At 39.5% G+C, this 18,384-nt stretch overlaps 1 protein-coding gene across 2 annotated transcripts in view; it reads left to right on the top strand.

The window, feature by feature from the left end:
* DAB1 (DAB adaptor protein 1) overlaps nt 1-18,384 on the top strand; it is a 209,753-nt gene that overhangs the window by 107,758 nt on the left and 83,611 nt on the right. For both annotated transcript variants that reach the window (XM_058808616.1, XM_058808615.1), the window contains exon 2: nt 938-1,137. In XM_058808616.1, coding sequence (XP_058664599.1) covers nt 1,071-1,137 — 67 coding nt within the window. In that variant the 5' untranslated portion in view covers nt 938-1,070. The remainder of the gene's footprint in view (nt 1-937; nt 1,138-18,384) is intronic.

Genomic DNA, 18,384 nt, shown 5'->3' with positions numbered 1-18,384 from the left:
GGGAGCATCCTGACAAATGGCTTCAGGACAGTCTGGTCCTCTGCCCTCGACAGACTGGCTGGAGTAAGTGGTTCATCCCTCAAAGCAGGAAGGACCAGCAGTGAGAATTGGAGCAATGGGTTCTTTTTGGCTTAGATGTTTATTCTTTGTGTGTTCTTTGCCTCCAAAGCTCTGACATCCCCAGTCCTCCCTCCCTCATCCTGCTCCAGCACATTCCTGCTGTGGGTTCACACCTGGGGCATTTTTGTCCCCAAGAAATACATAGCTTTCTCCCTAAATGTTATCTCTCTAGATGTTATCTTTGTACACCTATCCCATTTATATTTCATGGGTTTAGTTAACTATTTTCAGAGATCTTTGCAAGAAAGATTACTAGATGGGTGTTAAAATTACAGCTTTGTTTATGTGGAGACAGAGTCTTTTATGCTGGAAACATTATCATAAGCAAGAGGATTGGCAAAGTATGATGTTCTCAGAATGAGGAATGAATTAATTTTTCATTTGTCTTTGTTCAAGTAGGAGAATGAGAGGACTGAAACAGAATTGAAGGAGTAAAAATCTGTACTTACTCGCTGGCAATATGGAATCGGTGCATTTGAGAATTGAGTCTTTGCAGATTTTTTTGCTATTGGTGACATTTCCAGCATTGGAATACTTCCTGCATTGTGGTCTGTGTCCTCCAGCTGCTGGTCCAGAAGTGCTGGTCTTCTCTACACCCCAAGCAGTGTGAAGGCATTTGGATATGCCAAAACACTCAAATATAGATGTTTGAGATAGGCACAGATAATCATGTTTAAGCATCTAAAGTCATGGACAACTGGCTCAGTAGATGGAGAACTTCATGTGTTCCTCCCTCGCAATGGTTTGGCTTTTTTATTTTCCTTTCATGTCTTAAACCCAGAAAATGACTGTTCCTTTTTGTTTCCTTCCCTAACAGCACTCGAAAGGAGTGAATGAGATGAACTGTTTGGGTTATAGTATCTGAAAGGCTAAATTATTCTCTTGGAGAGACGTTCTAAATGAGCCTGACCGAGATCCTGGATCTGTGTGAAGAGGACTAAGGATATAGGATGTCAACTGAGACAGAACTTCAAGTGGCTGTTAAAACCAGCACAAAGAAAGACTCCAAAAAGAAAGGTAGTGACTCATTTCTCTTTATTTGTGTGTGTTTTGTACTTTAATCAGCTCCTACATCAGCCACCTTTGGCACATCTGTGGCTCTTCTGTTGTCTGTGTGCTCAGTGAAAGTGGGATTTGTTTTGTACCAGTGGAAGTCTGCTACAGAAATATGGGGTTTGATTCTCTGACATAAAAAACATATCCTTTTGAAAGATGAGAAAAAATTAGCCTATTATTTATGGTTCACAAAGAGAAATACTGTTTTTAAAATTACTCAACAAAAGATCACTTTTCTTTTTCTCTGCTGACAAACACATTTTCTTCTAATGGCTTTTTGTTCTGCTTTGTTTTGAACTAACCAGAGCTCAAATGCACTTTCTGTTCGTGGAGTTTGAATTTTACTGACCCTTTGTGAAGTTAGAGAACTCAGTAGCAATCTGTGGAGAGAGTATTTAATCTGGTAATCTGGTATGTGGAAATATAAATGAGGAGGAAGAAAACTCAAAATTAAGGAGAAGCTGTGGAGAAATGCATGGTTGATTAGTTCATATTTGTATTTACAATTTTGCCTCAGACTGTAGAGCAGTTCTTTGGAGTGCTGAGTGTGAGAAATGGGACCATATGAATTTGGTGCTTATCCTTATTTAAAGATTTTTGGTAGGGATTTTTCTCCTCACATTTTTATTAGTACTTTTATTGCTTATGGTTTTAAGTACAGATGAACTTGGAGCCCAAGCCCTTAAATTGTGGTGTTAGCTCTTGCTGCTCTGTGTAGCCATATTTGGGTTTTTTTTTAAGCATTCACATGAAACTGAGATTGAAAACAGATTTAATATGAATTACTCAAATAAAACTAAAACAAAAAGAAAAGAATCATATTAAATAGTTTTAATACACAACACAACAAGATTTGAACTTTCATGTGAGCTCTAGAGTTTGTAATTCTGTTTCTTTCTGTGGATGTGTCATTTAGCCATTTACTTCTGAGCATTTTTTCATTTTCCTAAAACAAAAAAAAAAAAACATCTTTGCTTATATATGTATAATGCAATTTTAGTCATGTATAATGCAACTTTATAATGTATAATGTAAATTTTACTCATAGTAAACTTGAACTGCTGGGCAGAAATACCATTTACTGCAGCAGTTCTACCAAAACATTTACTAAGGCCTTGTGTTCCCTTTGGCTTTTGTATCAGAAATCTTTATCCGAGAGTTTGGAGAAAACACAGCAATTAAAAAATTTCAGTGTTTGTTCAGGAAGATAGTTTAAAAACCTTATGACTGCTCTAGGCCTGCACTCACAAATCAAAAATGATTCATTTAAGATTAAAAAGCTCCAGTTGGGAAAGGCAAGAAAAGGGGAACTTTGATGTAAATGAGAATGTGATCTAAGATGTTTAAGGCAAATGAAGTTAAAGTGGTTTGGTTGTGTGATCATTCAGTTTTTGGGGGCAGGCAGGAAATTAAAAAATGTCATTTCTTTGCAATATGGATAACATCTTTTTGATGTATGTCTCCTATGTTATTTCTTCTGCTGGAGGCTGAAACTTCTGATACCAGCAAACAACTCTTTTAGGAACTTGATATTTATGTTAATAAAATATTCAGCATCCAACGTGTAAAAACATTTCCATAAATCACAATAGCTGAACACTTCTCTGCCCAAAATCTGATTCTATCCCCCGAATGAAAATTCTGAAAATTACCTTCAGTGCTGAGGGGGAGAATAAAATATGTTGTGTGGCAGCGATGTGAGAGTCTGGAGAGCTGGAAGGGACAGGGAATGGCAGTGGCACATCCCAGGATATTCTGAATCAGCGCTGTCTGTGCAGTCTGAGCCATCCCAGGGCTGGGGCAGTGAATGCTGCACACAGACAAGGTGCACAATGCACACAGTGTTTGCTATTCAAATCCCACAGAGCCACAGTCAAAAGAAACTTGGTGTGCTCATTTACTTGTCATTGAGTTGTACGCACTTCCCTGTGTTCCAACAAAGGAGCCCTCCTCTCTATAGTGGCAGTGATGGACACGTGAAAAACAGGGATTTTTTTTTCCCTTTTTTCCCCCAAGTTCATTAACTGCGAGCAGTGGCAGGTAGCAAGTGCTAACATGAAGTTTTTTATGTTGCTAATCAATGAGTTTGATTATGCAATGGAACTGAGTATTCCCAGGAAATCAGTCTTTGCTGTATCAACAGAAATTTCAACTGTGGTGTTTTTTATTTTTTCAGCTCAGTGTTTTGTTGCACTTCTGGAAGAGCCATGCATCCCTCTCCATCCAGAGCAGGGACAGGCTTCTTTTGCTGTATTATCCACTGTTTTGGTGGTTCTCCTGCCTTCTGCAGTTCACAGCACTGCATGGAATGTCTGTCCCACATTTGTATCCCACTCTGGAGCTCTGGGGTGACTCTGAGGGGATGAGGATTAGTGTGGAGATGGAGCATGGGACTGGGTTCTTTCCTGATCTCAGCCTAAATCTTCTGTGTAGAGTCAGCTAAATCTTTAGTTCTCTTCATCTGCATAAATATCCAGTAAGGTGGTGTTTGTTATGTGGAGTGTTGAAATAAAACAAAGCTTAATTCCTAGCATTTGTAAGGTGTATAGATATTAAAAAATATATATATACTTTACATATAGATGTGTATATATATATATATATATATATATATATGTATATATACACTTTATATATAATATATAAAGTATAAAGTGTCAGATAAATGTGAGCAGCTCTTCTTACTGATGTACAATGCCCAAAAAGAAAGCAGTGACTTGTACATTTGTGGTAATAATGCCTACGTTGAGTTAATACCACTGTGATGTCATGAGTTAACAATTTAATAACCTGGACAGGTTAGGAAAAAAAGTCGAGGAGGAGTCTAATGATATTTAGTGAGTGTGAATGCAAAGTCTTGCTGCTGGGATGGACTAACTCCCTGCCAGAAGGGTGGAATGTGTGGTTGAAGTTTCCTTAGGATTTCATATAACTGATTTTAGGCTCTGTTGCATGGACTGCTGACTTTTGGGTGACAGGGAAATAGTTTGGTTTGTGCTGCAGATGGGGCAAATGACAATGCTGGTGCAAAGATTTGACCAAATATTTCTTTGATGTTCTGGGCACACACAGAAGACTCTTTCTGTGGGTACACGCAGAGCAGTTCCCTTTGGATCACTTCTCTTTAGGCATGGTTTTTACAGCCATGAGCTTTGAGGTCGTGTCCAGCTCTGCAGTGTGTGCTCTGTCACCTGAGCTGGTTTGGGAGGCAGTGTCAAGAACTTAAATACAAAACCCTCTCTGTTTGCACAGAAGCACAGCTGAGGAGCTCTGATGTTCTGTGGCTAATTCAATATTTACACGATCATATCAGACTGTAATTTTGTATGTTAACATTATCACCCTGGATAACCTTAAAAGCAGGCTATTGAAAAATCAGGTACAAATTTTGCCTTGCATTCAGCCCATACTGATCTGACAGATGCAGGGTTGGGTGGGCTCTAGAGGTGCTTCCTGCTCACACTCCTGGCAGAGGGATGGGAATTTTAACTGGCCTGGAAATACCATTATGGGAACAGAAGTGAGGCAGGCACCTCCCTTCCTCCCCAGATTGTCACTTTTTCCTCTCTGTGCTGTGAAGCGCCTTGTCCCTTGAGGAGCAGCGTTTCACCCTGACCTCCAGAGCCCCCCTTCCTACACTTTATTCCATTTTACAGGCTTACAGTGCACTAGGTGTTATTAGAGGAGATTATATTTCTGCCATCCCCCACCTCCAGCCCTAATCTTCATGCCGCTCTTGCTGATATCTGCTGGTAACTTCATTGTAATTATCTTTATTGCTCACATTTTAGAAGATATCCTGGAGAGGTTTCATGCTGCTCTCTGAGTGGAAATGGTGAAAAATTCTCAGGAGGTTTAGAAAGCTCAATTTGAGGACTTTTTTTGGCGATACAATTTTTTTTTTTTTGGTGAGTTTGCCAGAAGTCATGTGTTCTTTAAGAAGTGTTTAGAGAATTAATGGTATAACTAATGCTCTTAAATGCTGATGTTATTTTGTTTGTTTATGTCATCTGGTTCATTAAGAAGTGGATAAAAATTGTGCATTTTTATCGTTCAGGATAGGAAATTAGAGTTTTGTTATTAGCCAGAGTGGTTAGAAACATAAACCATGTTTGTCTTGTAGTACATGGGGGAAAGGCCTTGTTGTAAGTATGTATAGATTATTGAATCAAATTGAAAACATTTACTTGAGCCTATCAGAATTAAAATTGATTTAGAAACCTCTCTGGGGGAAATGTGGTGCATTGATGTTGAATTCACAGTGATAACTGCCTGGGAAAATCCCTTCTTGCAAAATTAGCGGAACAGAAAAATTGAAATGGGAGGTCAGTATAGAAGTGAGCTAGGCTACCAAATTTTAGCACAGATCTGTGTCTGGGGAATAAACATGGGGACTTTTGTAGAGATTTAATCTCTTCCTCTTGCACTTAAATTCTGTAATTTTTCTATTTGAACCTTAGGGTTTGTTCTGCAATTCAATATCTCATTGTATCCCCGTTATAAGACTCCTGAGTCAATTTTCAGAATGACAGGGGCTTGTAAAGAACGGGAGCACATTCAGAGAGGAGCTTTGGCACGTTGGCACTCAGCATGATGGTGGTTGATGCTCAGCTCCCCTTGGGTGAGATTTTCATGTTTATTGGGTTTCCAGAGCGTGTAGGAAGCACGTGGGCAGCTCAGGGCAGGCAGGGCGCCAAGCTGGGGATTGCTGCATGCAGCCAGTGGCGATGGGACATCCAGGGAGGGTGGGACGTGCTCTGCTGGGGCTGGAGCTCTCCTCCTGGCCTGGAGCTGGGCGCCGTGTCCAGGCTGGATGGACACCCCGGTGCCCAAGCCCTGCTCCAGGAGGGAGAGCTGGTTCCTGCCAGGTGAGGAGTTTACACCAGGGGGGTTTGCGTGGCAGGGCTGGCTTGGAGGTGGGAGATGGGAGTCTGATCCTCTTGGGATCACGATGGCAAAAAGCTTAATTGTCCCGTTTTATCTCTCCTGAGTGCTGATTAAAAGGAGAGCAGGGGCTGCAGGATCATTGGTGTGCAGTCTGGGCCTGTGGCAGAGCCACATCTATTTCCTGGGTCTTTTAAGCACTAATGAGAGGCTGGGGTCTGTCTAACTATCTAAAGGAAAACCTTTGCATCCCCAGGAGCAAAACTCTTGTCAGACTAAGATCAAACAGGAGCTACCTAGTTAGTTTAAAAGCCTTTGGGGATAGGAAGCCTTTAAACGAGGTTACGTTTTGTCATTGTCAGTTTCCATCAGAGGTGCCTGATGCTACCTCAGCCCTGTTTTGGGTTTCTCAGACCTCATTTGAATCCAGTTTTTCATTGCTAAACCCCAGAGTGGAATGGAGGTTTCTGATGGATGTAAAAGTTACAGTTTTGCTGACACACAGAAATCTTGGTGCAGTTTTTGCAGCTGTGTTTCCAGGTTGGAACTTCAGTTTAAATGAATAACTGCTATGATGGTGGATTACTTTTTAAATGAATTGGATAGTGATGGTGGATTACTTTTAAAATTAATTAGTTTTAGAAACTTTGTGATCAACTGCCAACAATTAAAACATCATCACCATAATGAGGCATTTCAAAATGTCACATTGCTATAGGTTCATTTAGTTTTCTGATTATGTAGCTAAGATTCATGGAATCCAGCAAAATTTAAATCTGATCTAAAGAGTAATGAACAAAGTAGCTTCTTTCATTGACTGAGAGTGGATTTGCTTTGTTTCCTTGCAGTAACTATGAGTTTTTCAATAATTTATAGATCAAGTAACAGCAACATTAATTGATACACTAATTGTGTCCACATGCCTGCCTTTAACAAATCTCTTTTGTGAAATGATTACTGACAATATTAATTGCACCTCTTTTGTGAGTTGATATAAGTTATGAATTCATTCTCAAGTTGAAAGGGGGTGGGAAAATCATTAATTTTGACATTGTGTAGCTATAATTAACAAGGGTTATCCAATAACCTATCATCAATTAGAGAGCTCATGAATTCTGTTTTAAATACCATGTACCAAAGGGGGTCTGTGGTTGTTAATTGAAGGATTCTTTGGGGGTGATGGATGTTGTCTCTTATTGCAGATATGATGTTTATTGTTGTATTTAATTGAGGGAAATCTGCCTAAACTAAGGTTGGGGCTGGTGTTCCTTTGCTGCTCCTCACCAGAGGAATCAATAATCTGTTGAATATTAAGAACAACGTTTCTCAAGAGCTTCTGTTACAATTTCTCAATGATTTAACAGCCATCAAAGCATTTCAGTTTAAAGGAGTAATCAGGAGCTCAATGCAGTGCATATTCCAGAGAGGATTTGAGTCGTGTATCAATCCATAAATGCAGGTGGGTGTTGCTGTGCTCCAGTGCTCTGCATTGGGGGACCTGCTGTGAGCATCACCTGTGCATCCTGTGCTGTACCTTGTTTCTTCATCCTCTTCTGCTCTAAAACCACCCCTGAGATTTGATTGAAATACTGAGAAAGTGGGGCTGGGGCTGATAAGGAAGGAGAACTTCTAAACAGGCAAATCAATTCATTTTCAGCAAAATTTTTTCTCTGCTTGCAGTCATTGAAAAGAGTCTCAGCAAAATTGCAAAATTCATGCAAGAACTTTATTAAATGGAAACTTTTGTTTTAGAGAGTTCAGGGAAGAAAATTCTATTGTGTAATGAATAACTGAGCAGGAGTGACCTAATTCATCCAGATTAGTAGCTAAAATACCTCCAGAGGTTTGGATAAGTAGAAGTTTCCTAATATGGCTCACAGAAAAATATTCTACAGGGACAAGTATGCTGGTGATGATAATGTTTTTGTAGCATTCTTCATCCAAAGATATTTTCTTGCCCAATAAATATTAATGAATAACATTTCTGTCAGCATGTTGCACTATGTGCATTTGGGCATTTGTAATTTTCTGAAACATTTTGCCTTTTTCATCAACATTATTAGTACTACTTGCAGAATTTCCTATAAAATGCAATAAAGTGTTGCTCACCTGTATAATACAGATTAGAGGTATCAGCTGTGTTGATAACTGCTCCCATTTTGCTGAAGGGATATCAAAGTAAATTTGGAATGTTAGTTTGATCCCACTATAAATTGCTCACTAATTTTCCCTGAAATAAACAGATAGCACTTAGCATTGGTGTCTACATTATTGTAGTATATAGTTTTTTACATTACTAGGGAAAATTCCTCCAATCTTACATAATTTTATGTACTTTATGGAAAATAATGAGCTTTCTTGACCTATGTACATATAGGGGAAATGCAGATTGATTTCAGTGGTGATCAGATCCTTGCATCAAGAACCAGTGCTGATCTCTCATTTACTTTCCAAAGATTACAGCACAAATCAGGGCAGAGCTTGGTGTGTAATCTGAGGATCCTGATTCCTATTTTGTTCTTTAACCAGCACATTTCACTCTCTCAGTGTTGACATCACAGTATTTTCATTAATCAGCTTGTGAAGAAAAACCTTTGGAGGAATGTACAAGTTAACAGACATGTACAGGGATTGGTTTGTGTGTTTAACCAGCCTGAATTAGAAGTGTTTATTTAAATCTGACCACTTCTGGTTAAGAAAAAGTCACCCACAGAATTGGTGCCATTTTGAAATACTGTTACAGAAACTGTAAGCCCTTCATTCATGCCTTGTGGTATGTTCCTCTTAAAGAGCTCAAAGAAATATGTAGGGAATTTGGCCACGTAATAGGCTCAGACTTCCTGTGATAAATATGTCAGGGCAGACATTCACTGTGCTCCTCAGGAGTGAAGAAAAGATGTGGCTGTGACCCTCACGCCTGATTCTGTGTATAGGATCAATATGGACATTATTGGTCCTCCAGAATAAAGGTAATATATTATATATACATAAAATGTATTTGGGTTGTCAAGTGATAGAGTGGATGTTCCTTGTGAGTCCCTTCCAACTCAGCTTATTCTGTGATTCTGTGAATGTGTTGAAGCATCACATTTCTCTTGAAAGTGAATTAGAGATAAACATGTCCTCAGAAATAATGACATCCTATTTGTATTATTTTTATCTGAACATTATTATAGATAATAGCTAGTGTTGGTATAAGGACAGGAAAAGGAGCATTTCTCTGCTTTTACATTTGCTTTGTTTTGCATGTGTGACAATATTTAGTTTGCTTAACTATGTAATGTGTCTGTGGGGGTCTTTTGCATGAAAAATAAAGGAATGCTCATTGGGATCTTTCCTTCTGCTTGCAACAGGAGTAGGGGCAGAGCTGATAGCCCAGGATTGGGATATCCCACTATTGAGCTAAACCTGAGAGCTGCCAAAGGCCATTTCCAGTCTGGTTCTGGCTGTAAAACCTCATGTGGAGATGCTCAAATTCTTGAAATGTTTCTGCTTTGAGCCTCCTGAGCAGCCAGAGCCTCTCCCCAGAGCCTCTCTCCACAGATGAGGATCAGTGGGGTTGAAATCACTTCTGATTTAGCCACTGTGTTTATCCTGTTCTCACTGCCCAGGCTGAAACACCAAACCCAATTATCACTTATTTGCAAGCAGCAGTTCACCCCCTTTATTTACTCCAGTATTGGCTTTTCCCAATTCCTTTTATTTATGCAGTTGTGCAGTGCAGGAGAACAGTTGCCAACACAATATCCATTATTATTCTGACAAGAACAGAGTAGCTTTCGCTTCCATTTCCCAGAGACAGCATTACTCATTGCTGCAAAACAGCAGTAAAAACAGGAGAAGGAGGGTGAATTGTCTTTTGGCAGCAGAGTCCCAGCACTGCCTGTCCTTGCTCCCAGTAGATCAAGTTTGAGGTAGAGGTGGGAAGGATGTGTGGTCTCTCTTTGTGATGGGGCAGTCAGGGATGAAAACAAGCTGTTGCTCCATCAATACTAAAGTCATTAGGAGTGGAACCAAAGAAATTTGCATTACTGTGTTTCCAGCATCTTCCATTGGGGGTAACTGAATCTGGTGAGCTGCAGGGTTTGGGGGGATTTTTCCTCTCCCAGATCCTCCTGCCAGTGGCTCTACATATCCTGCAAAATTGTCCAAAAGCACAGATAGCTCCAGCCTTGACTTCTAAATATTAACATTTCACAGCAAATTCTTCTACAAGTGACAAGAGCAGCAGCTTCCTCTGGAGCCTACTTTAAAGTCTACCCTGCCTTAACCACCAGCAAATGCTGAACAGCTAATCTGTGATCTATAATTACACCTCTTATGCTCTTAGTTTAGTTAGAGGGAGAATTGAGTAGTGAAAAGGATGATTCAGGGAGTGAAATGAAATTAAGTGCAGTCTTTTGAGGTTAACTATTAATTTCATTTTAAATATAAAATTGCCTTGGAAGTAATAAGAGGGTAATATTCACACGTCACAATAATGTGCTGATAACTGGGTGGAAGGCAAAAACACCAGTAGTAGTTGGACGAACCATTATTTTTTTTGCAGCCTTGTGTTTCCTGTGTAAGTTTTAAATTGAATTCAAATGTCCAAAGTCACATAAAGTGAATTAAATGCACCAGGGAAATTGGGTGTACTCTGAACTCAGGCATGGCTTAAGTTTAATCTTGACATGGTTACCTTGTGTGTTCAGTGTTTGCTGTATTTAATAGTGTAGGATATTTATGGCTTATAGTTCTTTTTATAAATTGCACCTATTTGAAATGCCTCTTTAAAAATCATGTTCCCAGCCCTTGCCAGTAAAATTGGCTGTGGAAGAACACAGCCTCTGCTGTGGGGAGCGTGTCAGAGGGATGGCCGTGCTCGAGAGACACTGGAGATCAAAATGAAAGCTACCTACAGAATTCTTTATCTCTCCTGCCTATTTTCCTTCCCTGTGCTAGACTATAACTAAAGCAATCCATTATATCTGTGCCTCTGTTTAATTGCATTAAAGAAATGCCGGGGCTCTAAGGTTAAGCACTAAAATTCTAAGGAAGCAGAGCCTCAAAGTTGCCTGTGTAAGCCTCATTTAACATCCCTTCAGGATACACATTTTCATACAGTTTTTAATGAGCTGAGCTCATCTTGCTGTTTCCTGGAGACCTTTGTCCTGCTCAGAGAATGGAAGGACAGTGGTCAGGGAATGAGCTCCATTTGGGGCACATTTTGTCTGTGCTTGGCACTCAGGATGGAGCTGATGCTTTGTTTGCATCACACCCCAGCCTGAATGTGGATGTGTGGCTATTGATGGGACCTAAATCTGAATTCCTTACATCTCAGAGCAATTCCTTTCATACATACCTCTGAAATAAGTTTAAAATGAATAGTGTGAATGACTGGACATCAGTGCAGCCCTCAGAGGAGTGCAGTCAGAGCAGGATTTGGGAGGGATTAATTGGGCAGAGGAACAAATGGGAAGAGACTGAGAGTTGGTTAAGATACAGATGCTTAACATGATCCCAGGGTTAGAGCTGAGGGGGATGAACAATCTGAGCTTTATTAGAGATTATCTAACTCTAAAATGATGGAAAGGCCCATACTTTGAAGCTCATCTGCATGTGCATGTGTTAATGAGGTCCAGGATAATGCTAGTTAATAATAATTCTTTTTAGGCCAAGTCATTTCCTACAAGACAAGTGTAGGTGGTCCCACTCAGTGCTAGATATTTACTTCAGTGAAACAAACACAGTCTGGGTGTTCAAAAACAGTTTGAAAGGAGTCCTACCAACCTGAAAGCTCACTTTAATGCTAATTAAAAAGGGGTCATGTCTGGGGGTTTTTTATGCAGACATATTTAAGAAAAACAACAAAGATTCTGGAGTCAGATCTCATGGAAGAAATGAACTTCTATTTTATTGTGTTTCAGAACCTTTAGGATTTTATCTTAATTTCATCATTCATTTTAAATTATCTCACAACCATTTTCAGGGACATGGTCATTTAAGCAAATAAAGATAAAGTAAATATATATTTCATATATTTAAAAACCTAGTAAACTCTCCCAGTAATTTCTTAACTCAGTAATTCCTCATATTCTATTCAATGCATAAACTGCTGGTGTACTGAAAAGATTATAAAGATAAAGAGGAGGTTTGGGTTTGGGTTTTTTTTAATCTTGTGGTGGAACCAATTATTTGGGGTTAAATGTCCATAGAGAAGTCAGATATTGGATTTTTAGTATGCGAAATTATTGTGTGTTGATATAAAATACTTCACGTTTTTGTATTAAACTCCTCTGTTTTTAAGACAAAATTTAATTACAAAAAAAGAATTTTGAGGGGAGATTTATTAGTCTGTTTGGTAATGAAGCAATCAATGGAAATTTAAAGGTGCAGTAAGCACTTCTATAAACACACTGTGGAAAATGTATTTCCTGTTGCCTATTAAGATTGACAGATAAAGATGTCACTTGTAACAAGTAACATGACATTTGCTGCTGGAGTCCAGTTTTGTAGTAAAATGTTCCCAACAGAGGAAATATGAAGCCTTGAAGTTGTGAAAAGTGACTTGTTTTTCACCATTTACTCACAGTTGGGCTTCCAGGGAGGTTCTATGGACATTTAATCTGGTTTTGAATATTTCATAACGAGGAAGCTCATTTGGAACTGTTGGCCAAGACAAGAGGGAGAAAGTCGGAGCTACACCTTGGAGTGAAGTTATCAAAGAGGACTTTTATCTTTTATTAAATTTGTGCTGTGAATATGTGAATATATGTTGTTTTCCACAGCTGGATCACAGGGGAATGCTCTGGTTGGAGAGTGAGCTGGGGGAAAACACCCCAAAGGTGCATCTCTTCATGTGTTTTTTCACGGATGTGAGGTTATCTTCAGAAATGTACCTTGAAGCTCAAGTGAGTTCACTGACCATCAGATGAACTCTGTGAAGGCAGCCTTACATTTTCTGTGCTTTCTTCTTGCTCTGTTCCACACAGGCTATCTCCAGCTGATAAGGCTAAACTATTACAACATCATCTTTTATTAATGCCCCATAACCTCTGCAGGCCAGATTTTGTAGTTTCTGTCATTTCACACTAATTATATCCAAACACAAGCTGATTTACTTTTTTCTCTCAAAGCAGATGATGTTTGGAGGAGGCTGAATTCTCTAAGGTTAGTAATGAAGTTTCCATTTGAAGCAACCCAGTTCAAAGGGGGAAAATTTCCCCTTTAGGTTTAGAGCAAAGGTTCTAAAAGCCTGAGATGTGAAAATAAAGAGGCACTAGCTATAAATACCTTTCAAATTATGTCTCTTTAGACTTGCTGAAATGTGTGGTTAAGCTTCTTTCTAGCTGCTTTAAAATATTCAAGGTTATTGGCCTGCATTAAACTCAAAACCCTTTAGATACCTTTTTTTTTTTTACCAAGTTATTCAGAACTGACAAGTGGAAAGATTTGAAAATGGGGGTCTGTGAGGAGAAAAAAAAACAACAGACTTGAAAGAAGGACCTGGGTGTTTTCTCCCAAAAAAAGTTTTTAGTATTTTTACACTCAAAAGTGAATTATCTTAATTAGTAAGTGTATAGCACAAGCAGTTCCCTCTTGCCAGTGCTGTTTATATAAACTGAGCATCCCTGGAATATGGATATTTAATGTCTAGAAAACATTAATATGCTTATGCTGCCATGACCAAGCCAAAATATTCCAAGTGCATCACCTCTGAAAGTTCTTTTGCCAGCATTTGGAGCAGGATCTTCATTTGATCTGCTGTGTGTGATGGGCTTTGAGGTCTGAGATTTCATAATCAATATGTTCCTGTTCATCAGAATTTCATCTACTTAGATACATCAATTTACACATTTACTAATAGAGGGTAGTATTAAGTGACTGCTAAGCCAATATTGTTGAGGGAAACACTTTTCTTTCATGAAAATTTTAGCTTTGAGTCTGGAATTCAGCCATTAGATGTGAGAGTGGAGTGCAGCTGGAGCAGCCTTGCCCCAGTGAGTGCACAGCTGGGCCAGTGCTTGCACTGGCAGTGGAGGGATTGCTCCAAGTGATGGTGTTTCACACACAGGTTTGGAAAGGGAACTGGATCACTCCAGGGCAGTGAATCCCTGCACTCACTGTGTGATTGGACGTGCTCTTTGTGCTCCCTTTTTTTTAAAAAAAAACACTAAATGGCGTTTGGGGTGGGAGGATTGTGCAAAAAGCAGCGAATCACTGAGTAGCTGCATCCATTGGATCCTGCAGGTTTTTTTTCTGGTGTCGGACAGAGGTGTGGCTAAAGCTTCATATGACTCTTCTTTAATGTACTTAACCTTTGTACCAGAGGCATTTTTATTCATTTGGTGTCTAAGTACAGCAGGAGATTGGAGCAGCATTGCCAACCTCTGCAAATGCTGTAATCATGGGATTAACCTACTTCAGAGCCCTGGGAGCACGCTCACTTGGTGAGGAGAGCAAGAATGTTTTCAGCACTCTGAGTTCACTGCCAGGTTTTGAAACCAAATTCTGCTCCTTTTATTTGTGTCTCAAAGTGGAAGGTGCAGTGGAAATGATTGTTCCCTCTCCTTCCATTCTGCTTAGAGGAATGAGAGTTTCTTGTACATTTTCTGTGCCTCTGTGAGAAGGTTTGTATTTATTTCTGCTGTGCATAGACACAGAGATTTTCTAGCACACAGATTGTTGTTTTAGGAAGAGGAATGAATGGCTTGATATATCCCAGAGTAATTTGTCAGTCAGCTTTGGGTTTCCAGCTTACAACAGCTTATAGTTATTACAAGCAGAGCCCTTTCAGCATTTTAGGCACAAGAAGTGAGTGTAAAAGGCAGTGCTCATGTGCATTGTGTACAGTTTTCATTTTAGAATGGAATCTTTCATTTTCATTTTACAATGGATTCTTTTCCATTCTGAAATGAAAATTCTTAAGATTCCATTCAAAAACCAACCTGATTCTTTTGTTAGACACCCACTTAAAGAAATTTAAGAATGGTCAGGTTTGTTGCCAGCTGTCCGTAACCTGATGCTTCTTTCCTGCTTTTAACCTCCTGCAAATGAAATTTCCAGATTTCCTAGACTGATTTTGGGGGTGCTGCTGTCTGGGAAAAGCCTTGTGAACTTGTGGGTATGTTTAGAGGAAGTCACACAGAGCAAATGGGCCAATAAAAGATAAATTGACCTGAAAATGGAGACTTCAACGACGCAAGAGTGAGAAAGGTGAAGGAATTGTTGCTATTTTTAATTACTTTTCACTAGCTATGGACCAGCCCCACAGAACTCAGTGTATGGTCACAGCACTGCATCTCCACCATGCTTTAAAAAGAGAACAAATTGGCATCTTGTTTCTAGACAAACAATCCCTGCTTTCCTTCCAGTTAATTTTCAGTGAAAAGAAGCAACAGCCAGTTTTCTGGTTCTCATAATAATAGCAAGTTGGCAGCAATGGTGAAGAAGGGAAAATTCACGCCTTTGCAGCTAAACATTTTGTTCTGAACTGTATTTTAATTACAAAATGTCACTTTGTGATAAATGAAGCTTTCTTCTTCTAGCTGGTTTCAATTAAGTTTTGTTTTAAAAAGGAAGAATAGGTTTTAATAAGGCTCAAAATACATAAAAATATTTCATTTTGACTTTAGTAGAACAAGGAGGATTTTAATGTTGAATCAATATCGAATAACTTGAAGTTATCTTGGCTGTGGGCCTTGGTTTCTTGCTATCCAGGTTGCTTTTTTTACTGGCCAGGGTCACCAGTGGCTCCAGTGGGTGTTGTTTACCTTTCCAGATGCTGAATTACTGCAACCCAGATGCTGGCAGGAAAAGTCAAACCAACCTTGCACTTGGGGTTTCTCTGAGCTTAGAGATTTTATGGAATTAGTCTCACAAACATGGGCTCACTTCATGATTAAGGATTTTGACTTAAAGGAAGAAGCTGTTCCCCATAAAGAAAGATGTGGGGAATAAACATCTTTTTGTAAAATCACATTTCTAATCTGACTTTTGAAGTAGTGGATTGATCAGAGGACAATTTACAGATATATTTTGTCTGGCTCCTGTCTGATGTGTGGTGTCATTCTTTAAGATCCAGAGTGAAGATTCTTCAGGAAGATTTCACATAATCAAGAAATCTACCACAAAATGTTCACACTCCTGGGACAAATTAGGAGGAGAGGATTAATTTTTAGTTTGCCAGAGCTGCCCCACTTAAAGCAGATTTGCTGGGGACTCTGCTTTGTAATAATGCAAAAGGTCTGCACGTTCAGTGGGGTGGGCTCAGCCTCTCAGTTGTGTCAAAATAAATCTGCTGAAATCAGTGCACACAAATTCCAGGAAGTTACTAAACCAAGACAATATTTTAAATTACAGTTGTTGTTAGCTGCATCCAGTATGGAAATGTCTTTTCCTAGAATTTACACTTTGAAATGATGTATTCACACACTTTCATTAGTGTGTGAGTGGTCTGGTGATGTAGCTGAGGGCAGGGGACGTGGCAGTGATTTCAGGAAATTGGGTGGCCCAGCTGCCTGTCCATGGCACAACATTTAGATAAACAAAATTAGGGAAAAAATAGCACCATCCTCAAGATGAAGGTTTGGGGATTTTTCCCCACTCCAGCTAGACAAGAAACCCGCAAAATACTGCAGAGTAGACAAAGCTGCAGATTGTCTAAAAGCTTTAAATTCCAGTTACTGCTGGGGTCTGGGCACTGCATCAGCCACATCCAGGCTCTTAAAGGAGCACTTTGTGGAGGGAATGTGATTTTCTCTTTAAATAAAGCCTGAAATGAAGCTGGCTCTCTAAGAAGGAGAGATTTTAAATATCTTGTCATTGTGAAGGGATTTTAGTCCCCTGGCTGTAAGAATAAACATATGTGACTCCAGGTCTGCTGCTTACAGGGTGGGGAAGGATTCTTGGAAGGAAATAAATTAATGTCAGTGATTTCTCTGGTTATCTTTTAAATGTAAATAAATGCACCTTTCAGTGTGAGGTGTCTCTGGTTTTCAGAATGGTCAACACAAAGTGTTTTGTAGACGTGGCAGTTTAATGCTGTGAAAATCTTCTGGCAGTAAGACAGATGTGGCAAACCCCTTGTTGGAAGGGCTTTGGAAGAGGAGCAGGTAAGGATTTAACACCCAAATAGCTGCTGAGCACACAGGCACACGGTTTTCTTTGTTAGTGAAAAAGGCAGGGTGGCTGTGGAATGGGAGGAAATGGGAATGTCTCTAACATTTTTATTTTCATAGAAATGGAAGTTGCTACTGAGGAGAAAGGAAAAGCTGCTTCAGAAATGCAACTGCTGTTGGAGTTGGAGCTCTGTAAATCCTTCTTGCTCTGAACTGGTTCAGGTTCTTCACTGTCCTGTTACATGACCATATTCACAGAGAGAAACCTTTGTTTCTCTTCTTTTTCCCCTCAGTCTCTGATAAAGATGTACATCTTTCTATAAACACATGGAAGGCTGTAAATATTTCCACCTCCGGCAGGTAAAATACGCAGCGCGACACAAAACACAAAAATATTTCTGAAGCAGTTTTGCCTCCCTTCGTTTGGCAGCACATTGTCAGGGTGTTCTAATGAATCCAGCCTGCAGCAGGAGCTGCTCTCTTCCCAGTTTTCCCTTTATGAGTTAACAGAGAGAGAAAAGTAGGGAAAGTGTGTCATTGGCATCGGGGAAAACGCCAGGCGGCTTCAGGGGCAGGTGTTGGATCTGCACAGCTCTGGAGGTGCCAGGGAGCCTCCAAACCCACTTTGGACTCTGCTTGTAGGAAATTGAGAATTCTGCCCAAGGCAGATAGAAAGGAAATTTGGGATTGAACAACTTCCGTCAAATGACTTTGGCAGAAAATGCCTTTTTTTTTTTTTTTTTGTCTTTAAGTCCCAAAAGGCACACACAGAAATCATGTCATCCTTGTTTTAGGTTTCTTTTTAATTTTTCTTCCACTTTTTTTTTCAGCTGTGTGGCAGATTTAGGCTGTATCATGCTAGAGTTTTAAGGAAGTTCTGACAGTTTCATATTTCTGACTTGTCTCCCTTTGAGGGATGCTGTGATGCTGAATCAATTGCCATAATAACTGGTCTGTAATTTCAGGTATTTCCTTAAATTATTTACAAATATTCTTGCAGCAAATCAAGCACTTTTAGTGGTGCATTTTTCCTAAACTGAGTGATTGCCTTGAAAACATCTGCTTAAATTTGTCACTTTATACTAAACATCCCCTGCATGTTGAGAATCCTTTGTAGTCTAAGTACACCCAAATGGGAATTTTTTCACCACTATTGGAACTCTAATCGCACCACACTTTGGTTTTCTTCAATTCCTTTTATAGTCTCAATCTAAATCAAAAT

Source organism: Ammospiza caudacuta, chromosome 7 (assembly GCF_027887145.1).
Source record: "Ammospiza caudacuta isolate bAmmCau1 chromosome 7, bAmmCau1.pri, whole genome shotgun sequence".
Classification (NCBI taxonomy): Eukaryota; Metazoa; Chordata; class Aves; order Passeriformes; family Passerellidae; genus Ammospiza; species Ammospiza caudacuta.
This window is presented reverse-complemented; position numbering and strand designations above follow the sequence as displayed.